Raw genomic sequence first — 14399 nt, forward strand, 5'->3', positions numbered from 1 at the left:
GCAGGTCGATCCGATGTGTGTTGGGCTCGATGGAACAGGCCTTGAGAAAGATGGGGTGGGTGAGTTCCTGGGCGTTGTCGTAGACGAAAGAAGCGTGAGTGGCAGTGGTAAGATGGTTAGAGCAAGCAGCAGCAGCAGCAATGGCAGCAACGACGGCTTTGAATTTCAATATCCAGTCCTCTCCTCCGTCGGGCCATGGGCCTTCAACAAAGCACGCGAGACTTTGGGACGCGTTTGATCACGTGTGCATCAAAGGCCAAAAGAAGACTCACTCGAAACCAACACCTCGGCCAAGGCCTAATCCTGCTCAAGGATTCCCAGTAGCTAGCTGGCCATGGACCGCTATGGACCAGACGCTCGTCCTCGAGACGCCGGGTCAGGGCCTGTCGGACGACGAGGAGACAGTCTCGAGACAGTTTCACTTCCCCTTTCCCCGGGCGTACAAGATCCAGCTCGATCTCATGCAGGCCATCTTTCGGGCGATTGAGGACGGCAAAGTCGGAATTTTTGAGAGCCCGACTGGTACGGTGAGTTCTGCCCTGCGTGTCCGCGTCATCTCCGTGCAGGGTTGTGTGCTGATGGCGATAAGAGCAGGGCAAGTCATTGAGCTTGATCTGCGCTGCCTTTACGTGGCTTCAACTCAACACCGAGCGAGCCTCTAAAGGAGCACTAGCACCCACCAAAGGCTCGGAAACAGGTGAGCGCACTGTAATTGTTCAGATGTCACGAGGGCGTAGTTGACGTTTGGGACAAGAGCCTGACTGGGTTGTCGAACATGACATTGAGAGACGCCGTCAGGAGCTCGCGAGGCAAGAGGAGGAGCTCAATGACCGCATTCGAAAGGCACGCCAACGTATGGCAAAGGACCGAGCAAGGGTGAAAAAGGCCGCTGCACCCCGAAAGCGCCTCGCAAGAGGCGAAAGCGGGAGCGAGTCAGATGATGCATTCCTTGTCGAGGATGATTCTACCTCTGGGCAGCCCGCAAAAGACGACGATGCTGCCTTTCTATCGCCAGAAGTGCGCGCCCTCATGGCCCAGATGGAGGCTCGATCGGGTGGAGGCACGAACGCCGTGAAGCCCTACTATGCTCGCCCAAGACATGTCGCAAAGGAGGACGAAGACGAAGACGAGGAGCCCGAAACGACGCCAAAGATCTTCTACGCCAGCAGAACTCATAGTCAGCTGAGCCAGTTTGTTGCCGAGCTCAAGAAAACCGAATTCGGCCGACACATCAGCGTCGATGATGAGGAGGAAGGTGCACAGGTGCGAAGCGTCAGCCTGGGCAGCCGCAAGCAGATGTGCATCAATGAAAAGGTGCAGGCTCTCGGCCAGAGGGCGGGTGCAGAGGCAATGAATGAGCGCTGTCAGGAGCTCATGAAGGCCAAGGCTGGCTCAAAGAGTAATCGCTGCGAATTTCTGCCTCCCAGTGACGAGACCGGCCATGCTCTGATGCTCGACTACCGGGATCGTGCACTCGCCGAAGTTCAGGACATCGAAGAGCTCGTTGAGCTGGGCAAGGAGATGCACACATGCCCTTATTTCGGCGCTCGAACAAGCGCGCGGCAAGCCCAGGTAAGCCGATAATTTCTTAGTGCCAGATTTCCAACAACTCACCCTCAGTTCTGCAGCTCGTCACTCTGCCTTACAATCTCCTCTTGAACCAACATGCAAGGTCCTCGCTCAACGCCGAGGTTGCCGGAAGCGTCGTCATCATCGATGAAGCACACAATCTCATTGACACCATCCTTTCTATTCACTCGATTGCCATCACCTCGGATCACATCGATCGAGCTCGCAAGCAGATTGAGGAATACCTCCGACGATTCTCATCGAAGCTCCGCGGAAGCAACGAGATGAATCTCCGGCGCCTTCAAAAGATCCTTGAGGGCCTCGCTACCTTTTGCAAGGCTCTTTGCACCAAAGCTTCTTCCGTGAGACGGTCTGCAATTGAAGAAATCTTTACGGCCGCTGCAGTTGTCGGCAAGATGGGCGGTACACTGGACCAGATCAACCTCGTGGAACTGGAGTACTGGCTACGCGACTCTCAAATCGCTCGCAAGGTCGCTGGCTACGCCGAGAAGCGGGAGATGAGAGAAGCTGCATCGAATGGAACGAGGGAGAAGAGCGCAGGCCAAAGCGCCGTCTCGGCCATGCACTCCGTCGAGACTTTCATACTCTCGCTAGCCAACAAGAAGGACGATGGTCGGGTCCTGTGCTCAGTCCGCGGCGATCCACCGCTAGTTACATTAAAGTACCAGCTCCTCAATCCAGCAGAGGCATTCATGGACATTGTCGACCAGGCCAAGGCCGTCATCCTGGCTGGAGGAACTATGGCGCCCTTGAGCGACTTCAAAACGCAGCTAGTCCCTACGCTACCTCTCGAGCGCTTCGCAAGCTTCTCATGTGGTCACATCATACCTCGTGAGAATCTGCTAGGGGCCGTGGTCCACTGTGGACCCAAAGGAACTCCTTTCGAGTTTAGGTTTGAATCGAGGGCAGATACCAAGCTGCTCGATGACTTGGCAAATTGCTTGGTCAACTACGCCAACATTGTGCCGCACGGCCTCGTTGTGTTCTTGCCTTCGTACGCCTTTCTCGACACTGTTCTGGCCCGATGGAAGGAGACGGCTGCGCTCAAGAGGCTCGAAGGCAAGAAATCGCTTTTCTACGAGCCAAGGAGTACGACCGAAGTTGATGGCGTCTTGAGAGACTACACACGGGCGATTGACTCGAACGCCGGTGGAGCGATGCTGTTTGCCGTCGTGGGTGCGAAGCTTTCGGAAGGCATCAACTTCTCAGACAGACTGGCGAGGGCAGTCGTCATGGTCGGCATGCCCTTTGCCAACGCCCAAAGCCCAGAGCTGGCCGAGCGAATGAGCTACGTGAGGAAGCTAGCAGGAGCAGTGCCGCAAGCTGCCAGGCAGCCAGACGCAGGGCAGGAGCTCTACGTCAACCTATGCATGAAGGCCGTAAATCAGTCCATCGGCCGAGCGATCCGACATCGAGGCGATTTTGCTGCCCTCATCCTGCTCGACCGTCGTTATGACCGGCCAGACATCCGGGCAAAACTCCCAGCTTGGATCCAGGAAGGCACTCGATCTTTCCCCGCTTTCGGACCGTCCATTGCAGCTCTGAGCCAATTCTTCAGAGGGAAGAAGGGCATTGTGTTATGATTGTTCGAGGAGAGCTTAGCATTGTATTTCTATCATTAATTTTAGAGAATCGCAGAATCGCTCTGGACGCGCCGAAGCCTTGCCCCTATAGATCTTTCTTGCCCTTTCCCGTGGACCCTTCGCCTTCCGACGGGACAGAGATAATGTAGGGCATGACGAGCTGAGTCAAGGAAGAAGGTGTCAGTCTTATGGTCCACCCTGCTCTAAATTGATCTGTTGCGACTTACCGCATTCAGCCGACGAAGCGGCTGCAGGAGATCAAATCGTCATGAGCCTCTACGCTCTGCCTCTGCGCGGAAGGAGAAGGGCTTCACAGACTCACGTAAAATAATGAGCTGGGCATGGGTTGGTGGTTCCAGCGGTCCTCGAAGTGAATGATCTTGCCCTGGCTGTCGAGCTTCATGACGACAGTCGAGAGCATCTCCTTTTGGGTGCCGATGCCCTTGACATGATACCTCTGCCTCTGAACCTGTAGCATTGCGCGTCTGGTCAGTCTTGAAGTGAGGGGAGGACATCTATCTGGAAGGTCTCGCTTACATATTGAACCTCGTTGGGCTCGTCCTTGACGACGTGCCAGGCGAGCAGCTCCGACTTGCTGAACGCCGCCGGCATGCCCCACCACTGGGCCTTGTACTGTCGAGCACCCGTCGCGTAGCAAATGGGATCCTCGAAGATGGCGTGCGGCGACCAGGAGCGGTCAAAGATTTTGTGCGACGGCATCGCGCTGAAGAGGTCCTGAGCATCGGCTATGAGCTGCTTTGCGCGGGCGCTCGTCGATGCGGGCGGCGGCATGTTGGGATATTGATTCTGCGGCTGCGTAGAGAGGGGCGTGAGGCTGACTTGAGGACGGTCAAGCGTGAAGATTGGGTGGAGGCGGTGCTTACGTAAACGAAGGGCAAACAGGAAGAAGATTCATCCTCGTCAATTCTCCGACTCGGACTTCTGAACGAACGACAACAGCGACGACGACGGAATAATGGCAACTAACATTACCTTTCACGAGGGCATCGTCTCGTACGAGGAGCGCTGCTCCCTGCTCGGGCAGCAGGGCGCGACCATCTGGCTGACGGGCCTGTCGGCGTCGGGCAAGTCAACAATTGCGACGGCGCTGGAACAGCACCTGCTGCACCAGCACAAGTCGGCCTTCCGCCTCGACGGCGACAACATCCGCTTTGGGCTCAACAAAGATCTCGGCTTCAGCCCCAAGGACCGCGAGGAAAACATTCGGCGAATCGCCGAGGTGTCCACGCTCTTTTCCGCCTCGTCGTCCCTCACCATTACCTCGTTTATCTCGCCCTATGCAGCGGACCGCGACGTGGCGCGCAAGCTCCACGATGAGCACAAGCCACCGCTGCCCTTTATCGAAGTCTTTGTTGATGCCAGCGTCGAGGAGTGCGAGAAGCGGGACCCAAAGGGCCTGTACAAAAAGGCACGGGCGGGCGAAATCAAGGAGTTCACTGGCATCTCGGCCCCCTACGAGGCGCCGCCCAAGCCAGAAATCCACATTGACGCCGACAAGACGTCGGTTGAGGACAGCGTCAAGATCATCACCCAGTACCTCCTCGAGAAGGGCTACCTCAAGGTCAACTAAGATGCTAGTGTGGGAGCTGAGGAGGAGGTTGTAACATGAAGTAGGATGCATTGCAAGGGGAATAGTATCCTTGAAAGGGTCTTGGCCTAAAAGACCGTCCTTGTTGCTATTGCTATGGGGTGAGGCTGAGAGGAGAGCAGCAGCAGCAGCAAGGTGTCGTCCTCAATCGAGAAGAAGGCATGGCGCTGCGACGAGCAATGGTGCGCGTGGATTCTTTCTCTTTTCTTTCCTATCTCGCACGAGTCATTTGCCTGCCTGCTTGCTGCCACCAAGACCTTGAGGCAGTTCATGTGGTGTGAGAGATCCGGGACTCACAGCTGCTGTAGTAACACGCAAGAAAGAGTTGCAAGAGGTTCTTCGGATCCAAATTTCTCGTCATTTCAACTCTGTTGTGTATTTAGAAAATGCACTGTAGCTTCTCGACGGTAGAAAATGCACCGTGCGCGTCTTAAAGGTCGCTCCCTCCCCTTTGTGCGCTACGCGGTCGTCAAACCAAGTAACCCGTGCTCGGGACCGACCAACACCTTTCCGTCGAGCAATGACGTCTCGATCACGCAAAGATCGAGCTGTTCCTCTGACTTCTACGACATCAGACGGTGAGAGCCTCTATAGTAAGCTGCAGCCAGCATGTCTACAGCAACCTGACGTGAGACGCCTTGCAGAGCTGCACCTTTGGCAAAATGCAAAGGGTCACATCAAGACGTTTCAGGAGCTTCGATCGGCCCATGCTGCCGCTTGGTCAGCATACGAGTCGCACAAGGCCAGGTGGGCTTCCAGTCACTCAGACGATGGCGCGAGCGAGATGAGCAATGGAAGTGGTAACGGCGGACCTAGCGACGAGATCAGGGACGAGCTGCTCTCGACTTGCCAACAGCTGAAGAAATCCATGGAAGAAGAACAGAGGTGAGTGGGCTTATATTGTAGAACGCCAACAACAGCTACTGTGGCTCACTCATCTAAACAGGGAGATCGACTATGCAGTTGAGCAGGTCGAATTGCTCATGGCTGTTCGTGATGATGTGGGCGTGGCCGATTCGACACCGAAACAGCAGAGGAAAAAAAGAAAAGCCGACAGCATGGCTTCTGCGTCGACCTCGCCGACGACGCAAGTATCATCATTGTCAAAGGAACGAGGGCTCTCGCCGCTTTCTTTGCGCGAAGAGGCCTCAGTAAACCAAGCGATCGGTGGCCCTGCCCCCGAGCAAAAGAAGCGGAAAGCGAGCAAGTCGACCGGTTCATCGGCAAGTGTCACGCCGCAGAGAAGGGGGACACTCAAAGCCGATGTCGATGGGGCCGCAACTGCCACCGCTGCCGCCGCGGCTGCCTCGGCCTCTTCGTCGGCTTCTGGCTCCGCCGCAAACGCAGCAGCAGGTCAACAGAGCACGCCTAGTGCCTCCACTACCAGCGGCTATGTGGACCCGGCCCGGGCTCGCCGCGAAGTCCTCGGTGGCCAACTGCCCCTCAAGGTCGGGAGGAGAGTTGCCTTTCGCCAACCTCCAAAGTCCAAGGCCGGACCCGGAGCGGCCAGTACAGGGGGCGAGTCCGTCGACCCGTCAGCAGGTGGAGCTGATGACGATGGCGAGACATGGATTTTGGCCGTCATTACAGATTGCATCAATAACGACCGCAACCGGTGAGTAGCCTACATTCTTATTCCAGCCTGCTGGTCCTCTCTGACCGAGTCGCCATCCTTTCAGGTACGTTGTCAAAGACGCCGAAGACGCCAAGGACGACAATGCACCGTGCGTACCTACGCATTCTCCTGCTGTTGACAGCGAATTGACACCAACTTCATTAGAACCTACAAAACGACGCTCAAAGCCATTGTTCCCCTGCCTGAATCGCTCCAGACATTGCCGTCGGAGGATTACAAGATCGGAACCCAGGTCATGGGCCTCTACCCCGACACATCCTGTTTCTACCAGGCAGTAGTGAAGGGAGGCGGGCCTGGTCTTAGCGGCAAGATCACCAACAAGGTCAGTTCTCTGCTTGCCCGAACTTATCGAGTCGCTTCACAAGTGGCTGAAAGTGCCTCCACAGATGCTGAGAAGGGCAAACGAAATCCTCAATGCTCCCTACCATCTCGAATTCGAAGATGATGGCCAGGACATCAAACAGATCCCTGCATCCCTCGTCGTGGAGCGTCCTTGACGCTTTGTTCTTCTAATCTCCTGTAACTTTATTAACATCGAGCATTCTGTGTAAAAGCGTCGTTGCAGACTCTGCTTTTCGTTCCGAAGCCTTGCGTCTGATATTTTCTACTAGTACAGTACATGAGGATGTGATTGTGGTGTTAGTGATGATGATAATACATGGCGGATGACTCAATGAAGGGGCATACTCTGTCCTGCCCTGTCGATGAGTCTCCGCCTAATGAATTCCTTGACGGTGTCATTCCTATCGGTAAGCCAGTTAGCGCTCTTCATTCTCTTGTCACGCTGCTGGAAGCGACGACGTTGTTTACCCACCCCTGCTTTGAAATAAACATCCTCCTCTTGGCCGAATCGGACCAGAGGAGCACGCGCATGTTGTCGGCGTACGTGCGAACCAGCTCGAAGTCCGCACCGCTGCCAAATTCCTCGTGCAGGAATCCCTCCTCCGCTCTGATTCGCCGCTTTTCGCGCTCCCACAGCCGGATCTGGTCAGTGACGGTGACGGGAAGCAGAGGGTCGTTTTTAAACATCTGCGGATGAGCGTGGTGGGTGAGGTACATGATGATCTGTCGGGAGCGTCTCGCTCAGCTGGTTGGTCATATGAAGGACAGGTCTGCCTGTCAAGACCTACCTGCTCGGCACCTATACCATTGCTCAAAGCCTCCTTGACGCTGTCCCTTGTAATGACGCCCGTCACAAGATTCGGAAAGCGAGACTTGATATGCACAAAGAGGTTGAGGACGTCGATGCGCAACTTGTTGCTTGTGTATGCATACACCTTGTAGTTCGTCTCGAGAATCACGAAACCCCTCTCTTCCTCTGTACCTCCGCCTGCACCTGCTTCGTCCTGAGTACCGTCCTTGCCACCGCCACTACCGCCGCCGCCGCCAATCAAGGGCGTTGCACCGAAGCTGGTGAGTGTCGTGATGAGGCGCGTCGGGTAGAAGCTTCTGCTGCGCTCATTCTTCATATAGACGAGGCCCATGTCACGGAAAAATTCGAGCATGCCCCTCTGTGATGGCGCCAAGGCCGAGATCTCGTAGTCCTGGCCGAGGGTGGCCGAGGAGAGAGTGAAGAGGAAAGTGAGGTGTTCCACAACATCGCTTGTCGAATTGCGTTCAGACGATAGAAAACGGAGGTACGTCTCGAGCAGGGTCCAAAGCTGCGTGGGTACGTCGTTGAGGAGAAACTGGAAGCCGTCCGAGGTGATGCCCATTGTGTAGAGATTCTCGCTCCGCGGGGCTTCCGGCTGCATGAGACCGGCTTGACGAAGGAGCAGCAGGACTTCTTTTGAAGGGGTGCGCGCGTCAATCGAAGCGACCATGTATAGCAAGATAGACTCCCACGATCGAAGCGCATACTGGTCAAGACGGCTAATGGGTATTCTTTGCGACTCGCCAGGCTGGCTCGGTACGCCAAAAGACCGATGGTCGCCGCTGCATAGCCGGAGAGTTAGCAAAGACGAAAAAAGATGAGGAGACAGAACCAAAACCCACCCTCCGGTCAAGGCCCTCTTAAGTGAGTCGGTCCATATCCCATTCAAGCTGACAACTTGCTTCGCCTCGACGATGATACCCAGATCCGACAACAACTCCTTCGCTTCGTCCAGTGCCCTCTGGCTCTTGGACTTTTTGCTGCTCGTCCCTGCTCCCTCATCCTTGACCGCTGCGGCATCGGCACCCCTGGTGAGCAGAGCAGCGACGTCATCCGAAGGTAGTTGAGGCAGGCCATTGGGCCCATTCGGGAGAAAGAGAAGGACAAGGATGAGGTGCCTGGCGAGGGGAGGAAGAAGCCGGAAGATGGAAAGGGCATTGGACGGATGCGAGTACAGCTCTCGGCGGGCGCGGGCTTGCAGGGTGAGGAGATGCGTCAGGATCGTTGGCAGCCCTCCCTGCTGCTCCCTTGGGCGAACAACGGGTGCCAAGTCATCGTCTGCTGCATCGGCCATGTCCCCTGGACCAATGTCAAGCGAAGCAAAGGCCAAAGCTGAGATGAGATACTTGTCTGTGCCTGCAGAAGTGACAGAGGTCTCACCACGTGTTTTGTTAAACATTGAAACGGCGGGTCTGCAATTAGCTCAGCTCCACTTGGAAGAACAACACCTAGTGCCTGCATTTTTGCCTGTTTCAGCCGCGACGATGGCGTCCACGTCCAAAGCACCTCCGCGGCAAGCTGATGCGGACGGCTCGCAGCTGACCTACAATGGTATGTTGTACCATTGCGTGAAGCAAGAATTCTGTTCTCACTGAGAATGACACAGAGACAATTGACGCTGTCTGCGGATTCAGTGCGTGGCTCCCTTGTTATAAAGACCTGTGACTGAGCCGCTGACATCGCCCGCGCAGTCAAGACAGCGATCCACACGATCCTCTGTCATCGTCAGGTGTACCCTCCCAGTGAGTCTCGCTGGATCCCTGTGTGGGAAGCGAAGCTGACAAGAGCTGTGAGCACTTGTCAGACGTCTTCACTAGAAGGCAGCGTTACCGCGTTCCCGTGTGGGCCTCGCGACATCCAGGCTTGACGGCTTACATCGACGATGTGGTCGGCTCCGCACGCGTCCAGATTGCAAAGGCAAACATTAACTCTGTCCACGTCGTGTTGAGCTCCATCGCGACCCAAAAGGTCCTTGAGCGCTACCGCTTCGACGTCGATTTCCTCCTAGGCCATGTTCAGCCACGAGATCGCAATCTTAGGTGTGTGAAGTTTCTAATCCACAGAATCTTCTGAGTCTGAAGCTGACTACGAGTCTGTGCGAGTAGCATCCCGGGGAACATGACGGCAGAGACGATGGAGTTGCACATGCGTGCCTTCATGCAGAAACTCATCTCGCTCGACGGTGCCCTCTATGATGTCGAGGACGTCGAGGATGTCACGTGGTCCCTTGTCCTCGACATGAAGCCTGGCATGGCCCCTGAGACGGACGACAAGCTGGGAAGCGAGCCGAGTCAGGGCCCGTGGATGCCTCACGATGACGATGGGCCGGGTATGACGACATTAACTGGGGAGGGAGAGCATCGAGAGCCTCTGTCGGACTCCGACTCGCTTCGAGCCAAGCCGAAGGCCAAGGAGGCGCAGGATGATTCGCTCATTCTGCCTGTCAAGAGCCTCGATACTGGCGTTATCAACCTGATGCTCTACGTCGAAGAGCATCCACAGGCCAAGCGGGAGCAGCGTTCCCAATCGACTCCCAAAAGTAGCAACAGCAACAGCAATAGCAATAGCAACAGCAATAAAGTCAGCAACAGTCGCGACACCCTCGGCAAAAAGACGAAGCGCGCTCCCCTTGCGGCCACTGGTTCCTCGTCGACTTCTGCCTCGCTGCGACCTCATGCAGTCGAGCGGGATCTCGACGAGCCACAGCAGCTGCCGACGTCCTCGGGCGCCGTGGCGTCGAGCAAGATCAAGAAGCGCCGTAAAGTGGCCATGGGCGGCGTCGGCGGTGGCGCAGGCCAAAAAGAAGAGACGGACACGAGCGATGATGAGCAGGACTCGGCCTCGTCGAGGAGCGGGAGCAGCAACGACAGTATCCGAAGCGTCAACGATTTCGCGGGCTATGCAGGAAACGCCGGGGGCGCAGGCATGGCTGGGACGAGAATGTGATTGTGTTGTATTGTACTGTATGCTATATAGAAATACACAGCCTCGCCGGACGTTGTATGCATTCGTCCACACAGAAGCTCAATCGGAAAAGAGGAGCTCGAGGTTCTGTAGTGCTTCGGACTTGTCGTCTGGCCCGCGAGTTCCAGCCAGAGCGGCACCGACCAGTGCCGTTTTGCGGGCCTGGATGGCAAGAACTGTAGTAATCGCGTCAGCAATGGCCACCAGAAGCGACTTCATCTTCTACTCACTTCGATCCTCAATCGACTCGTCGATGAGATAGCGATGGACGTGGACCTCCCTCGTCTGTCCGAGACGATGGATGCGGTCGATAGCTTTGGCAGCAATCAGCTGATGAAGAGCATTTGCGACGATTTACTGGTACTTACCTTGGTCCTCAGTGCTCGCATTCCACCAGCAGTCGAGCAACCAGACGTGGTTAGCAGCTACCACTGATATGTCCGTCAGTGGCCAACATCAAGACATGAAGCGTTCGGAAAGCTCACAGTTGAGGCCCACACCTCCAGCACGAAGGGAAATCAGCATGAGCATGCGCTTGGGAGCACTGCTAAACTGCTTCAAGACAGTCTCTCGATCCTTTTGGGAAGTCGTGCCATCGAGTCGAACAAAAGCGTGGTGGTTCTTGCGAAGCACCACCTCGACGAGATCCAAAAAGGAAGTGAACTGACTCTGCGAGAGAAAACGTCTTTAGTACGAGCTCTGGGTAATAGGTGCTTCTTTTCTTTCAACGCACAAATATGACGCCCTTGAAATTGGGATCCTCGTAGCGGAGATTATTAAGGTGCTCCACCAAAGCCTCCAGCTTCGTGCTGCTTCTTAAATCATTGCGTCGGAAGAAGACTTCAGGCTGTGAATTTTGCGAAGAGGGCGGTGGGAGTTCTTGGTCGTCGTCCGAGCCGGCCCCGACGGCTTCGGCTATGCGATTTTTGCGGCGGCGCGTCCTTACGGCGCTGACGAATTGAGCAGGTGAGACGGGTCCCTTTCGACACGTTGGGCAAGCCGGCTCTTCGTCTTTCTCCTCGCATCGCTGCAAATGGTCGACGAGGCAGCTTCGGCAGCCCATATGCTTGCAGGGCAGATAGCATATCTCGCTCTTCTCCTCAAAGCAAAACGGACATTCCATGTCCTCTTCGCCGTCACCTTGCTGCTGCTGAATCAACTCCTGCAGTGCCTCGATCGAGAGCGCCTCCTGCCCATCGGCTACCACCTGAGATCGGGTGGGATCAGAATGATTGAGCCCGGCCTGATAGTCGGCGATGAGACGCTTCAGCTCTTCCTCCTTGTCTCCCAAGGCGTCCTCTTCCTTCTCTTCCTCAGCCTCCTTAAGCTTCTTAGGGCCCTTGAGAACGAGCATCGGATGGCAAACGGCCTGCCTCAGGCGCATAAGGACCGAGAAAATGAAGCTGAAGTTTCTCGAGATCGTCCCAGCAGCGGCCAGGGTCTGGTATTGCATGTAGGCCCGGTCGTAAACGCTGTCGTAAATCTGCCTTTCCAGCGGACTGAATTTGAGACGCACGACCTCAGTCACTTTTGGTGGCAGCTCGACGATGGATTTGCCATCTTTGTCCTTCATCTTCTTCTCGCGGCGCATGAGAACTGACTCAAGGACGACCTGAACGATTTCGAGGGCCCGCGGATTCTTTTGAGCGAACGGCTTGGAGATAAAGGAGTTGAAGAAGCTGAAGTCGCCCCATGGTTCAACCCGGAGAAAGCGTAGCAGGCTGTAGAAGTCTGTCAAGCGATTGACAATGGGCGTGCCGGTCAGACACCAGCGGCGCTTGGACATGAGCTCGCAGCACGCCTTCGAGTTTCTCGTTGCTCGATTCTTGATGTTGTGCGCTTCGTCTAGGATAATTCGGACCCACTCGACCGCAAACAGGGGGCAATTGTTCGCCAGATATTTGGAGCCAGAACCTCCGCTGTCTAGGAAGCGCTTGTACTCCGTTACCAAGGTGCCATATGAAGTGATGACAATGTCGACGCTTCCTCCCTCAAGCCTTCCGACAAGGTCGCCTTTCGATTCGGCATAGTAGAGCATCGAAGTCATCGAGGGTATCGCCCGCTCCATTTCGTCGCGCCACTGGCCGATCAAAGACATGGGCGCTACAACCAGTGTCACCTTCCCATCCGAGGCAGACGTCTTGAGCATAGCCCTGCGCCGATCAACGTCTGACGTGCTGCTCCCAGCGGCAAATGAGGTTGCCAGGGACATTTGACGATACTTTTTGCCCTGATCTTGCTTCTGTTCCTGTTCTTGCTGATCTGCACCTTGGCGCTCCTCCTCCAATTGCTCCTCCGTTGGTTGGTTGGTGAGGATCAAAGATGCCATTTGGATGGTCTTTCCCAGACCCATTTCATCTGCCAAAATTCCACCGCGAGCTCCTCGACTGGAGTGTTGGAACTTGAGGCTGAGATCGCCCGTGTATGGGTTGAAGTAAAAGGTGCCCGTCGCCGTGTCCAGCAGGTCCATGCGCTCGTCGTCGACGGGAAACCGATATTCCTCCCAGAGCGGGTGCAAACTCTGTTCTCGCGAGTCTTTGTTCTTCTTCTTGCCCTGCGGCTCCTCCATCTTGAGCATCCAACCGAGTGCCTGCTTCTGGTAAGGGCGCAGCGTCAATGCGAATCCATCCGCGGGTTCCACCTCTGGCAGCGAAGAGTCGTGCAGCTGCGCCTTGCTGTAGACATTCTCGAGCTGTACATCATCCATCTCTGTCCCATCATTCTCTTCTTGTTCCTCTCCATCCACCTCGATGGGCCCCTCCAAGATGGGTGGGTGAGATGTTGGCTTCGGACTCGGCTTCTGCGAAGCCAAAACGTCACCGTACTGCTCCATCATAGCTTCGCTGTCGAGATTCTCGCTGCCACGATGAGACTTGAGGATGTCGTTTGATAAACTGGGACGCAATGTGCATGCTCGAAACAGCCGAACTAGCGAGACCTTGCGTTCTCGCAGTCGTTTCTCGTCGGCTGATTCAGCTGTCTCTGAGCCCCAGCCATTGAGCGCATCGGGGCCATCCCTAAAAGAGATTCCTTCGGAAAGCGACTCTGGAAAGGCGGACCGCAATATGTATGCCTGGGAAGACAAAATAAGTAGATGACGACACCTGAGCTGCATTTAGAGACGCACCTTGATCTCCAGGAGCAGATCACAGCCTACTGTAAGGCTGGAGGGACAGTCAACGACGAATCCCTCGAAATGTGCTACGTCGTGGTCCATCACTTTTGACATCCACACTGAAATGTCACTTGGTATTCTCCCCACTTCGAAGCCTGGCAAACTCAGTCAGCAAGATTCGTCCTGAATTTTCATAGGCCAACTTGCTTACCTCTCATGTTGCTGAATCTGACAATATAGTCCTCTTTCTGCTTGACTTTCTTGACCGAAGACGCAGCTGCCCCGAAGCTCAGCGTTGTCTGCTTCTTGCCTGCTTTCGTGATTTTGGTCGGCTGAGCCTGGAGGGGCTTGGGTTTTTGCCTCTGGATCATGACCTTGTCCCCTTGCTTGATGTAGTTAGGACCCTTGCTGAGCGACCATGCCGGCACGATGAATGTTCCCAGCAGTCTCTTGCCCCATTTCCCGATATCTTTGCTGCTACTGCTACTACTGTCTTCGCTAAGATTCCTCTGCATCATTGTATCGCCCGATTCAGCCCGGTCAAGGCGCAATCTCTTTGCCTTCACATCAGTATCGAGCCCGTTCGACCTTTTCCCATTCGCTTGGTTTCCTTGGTCAGGCAATGCTTCGATCGTCGCCATTGCACTATCCTCTGTTTCACCATCGCCATCGTTGTCGTCGTCGTCATCTTCATCATCGCCTCGAAACAGGGCCCGGGGTGGAGCGGGCGATTCCTCTGCCTTCTGCTG

The 14399-nt window shown here is 55.4% G+C and overlaps 7 protein-coding genes across 7 annotated transcripts; 4 read left to right on the forward strand and 3 right to left on the reverse strand.

Annotated features, from left to right (window-relative positions):
• The first annotated feature begins 301 nt into the window (after positions 1-301).
• Positions 302-3220, forward strand: FA10DRAFT_246899 (DNA repair helicase). Its single transcript, XM_025519432.1, has 4 exons — positions 302-527; positions 595-697; positions 755-1572; positions 1629-3220. The coding sequence occupies exons 1-4, from the start codon at positions 345-347 to the stop codon at positions 3171-3173; spliced, it is 2649 nt and encodes an 882-aa protein (XP_025380082.1). The 5' UTR covers positions 302-344; the 3' UTR covers positions 3174-3220.
• Positions 3221-3483: 263 nt separating this feature from the next.
• On the reverse strand, positions 3484-3965 carry FA10DRAFT_225668 (hypothetical protein; the record flags this gene model as incomplete). Its single annotated transcript, XM_025518652.1, has 2 exons — positions 3484-3642; positions 3711-3965. 2 exons carry the CDS (start codon positions 3963-3965, stop codon positions 3484-3486), a joined length of 414 nt encoding a protein of 137 aa, XP_025380083.1.
• A 139-nt stretch (positions 3966-4104) lies between these two features.
• FA10DRAFT_263626 (putative MET14-ATP adenosine-5`-phosphosulfate 3`-phosphotransferase) lies at positions 4105-4995 on the forward strand. Its single transcript, XM_025520296.1, has one exon. The coding sequence runs from the start codon at positions 4150-4152 to the stop codon at positions 4762-4764; it is 615 nt and encodes a 204-aa protein (XP_025380084.1). The 5' UTR covers positions 4105-4149; the 3' UTR covers positions 4765-4995.
• Positions 4996-5208: 213 nt separating this feature from the next.
• On the forward strand, positions 5209-6989 carry FA10DRAFT_263627 (hypothetical protein). The gene is made up of 6 exons (XM_025520297.1): positions 5209-5360; positions 5427-5667; positions 5729-6397; positions 6462-6506; positions 6563-6740; positions 6805-6989. The coding sequence occupies exons 1-6, from the start codon at positions 5303-5305 to the stop codon at positions 6913-6915; spliced, it is 1302 nt and encodes a 433-aa protein (XP_025380085.1). The 5' UTR covers positions 5209-5302; the 3' UTR covers positions 6916-6989.
• A 99-nt stretch (positions 6990-7088) lies between these two features.
• FA10DRAFT_225557 (putative TFB2-TFIIH subunit) lies at positions 7089-8865 on the reverse strand (the record flags this gene model as incomplete). The annotated part of the gene is made up of 6 exons (XM_025518647.1): positions 7089-7161; positions 7233-7483; positions 7549-7742; positions 7794-8353; positions 8414-8574; positions 8620-8865. The coding sequence occupies 6 exons, from the start codon at positions 8863-8865 to the stop codon at positions 7089-7091; spliced, it is 1485 nt and encodes a 494-aa protein (XP_025380086.1).
• A 147-nt stretch (positions 8866-9012) lies between these two features.
• FA10DRAFT_263629 (DNA-binding protein) lies at positions 9013-10555 on the forward strand. The gene is made up of 5 exons (XM_025520298.1): positions 9013-9122; positions 9178-9204; positions 9263-9313; positions 9376-9610; positions 9677-10555. The coding sequence occupies exons 1-5, from the start codon at positions 9056-9058 to the stop codon at positions 10515-10517; spliced, it is 1221 nt and encodes a 406-aa protein (XP_025380087.1). The 5' UTR covers positions 9013-9055; the 3' UTR covers positions 10518-10555.
• A 40-nt stretch (positions 10556-10595) lies between these two features.
• On the reverse strand, positions 10596-14165 carry FA10DRAFT_224486 (hypothetical protein; the record flags this gene model as incomplete). The annotated part of the gene is made up of 7 exons (XM_025518609.1): positions 10596-10711; positions 10766-10849; positions 10904-10966; positions 11021-11204; positions 11269-13608; positions 13663-13805; positions 13862-14165. The coding sequence occupies 7 exons, from the start codon at positions 14163-14165 to the stop codon at positions 10596-10598; spliced, it is 3234 nt and encodes a 1077-aa protein (XP_025380088.1).
• Between the last annotated feature and the right edge of the window lie 234 nt (positions 14166-14399).

Source organism: Acaromyces ingoldii (genome assembly GCF_003144295.1).
Source record: "Acaromyces ingoldii strain MCA 4198 unplaced genomic scaffold FA10scaffold_1, whole genome shotgun sequence".
Lineage (NCBI taxonomy): Eukaryota > Fungi > Basidiomycota > Exobasidiomycetes > Exobasidiales > Cryptobasidiaceae > Acaromyces > Acaromyces ingoldii.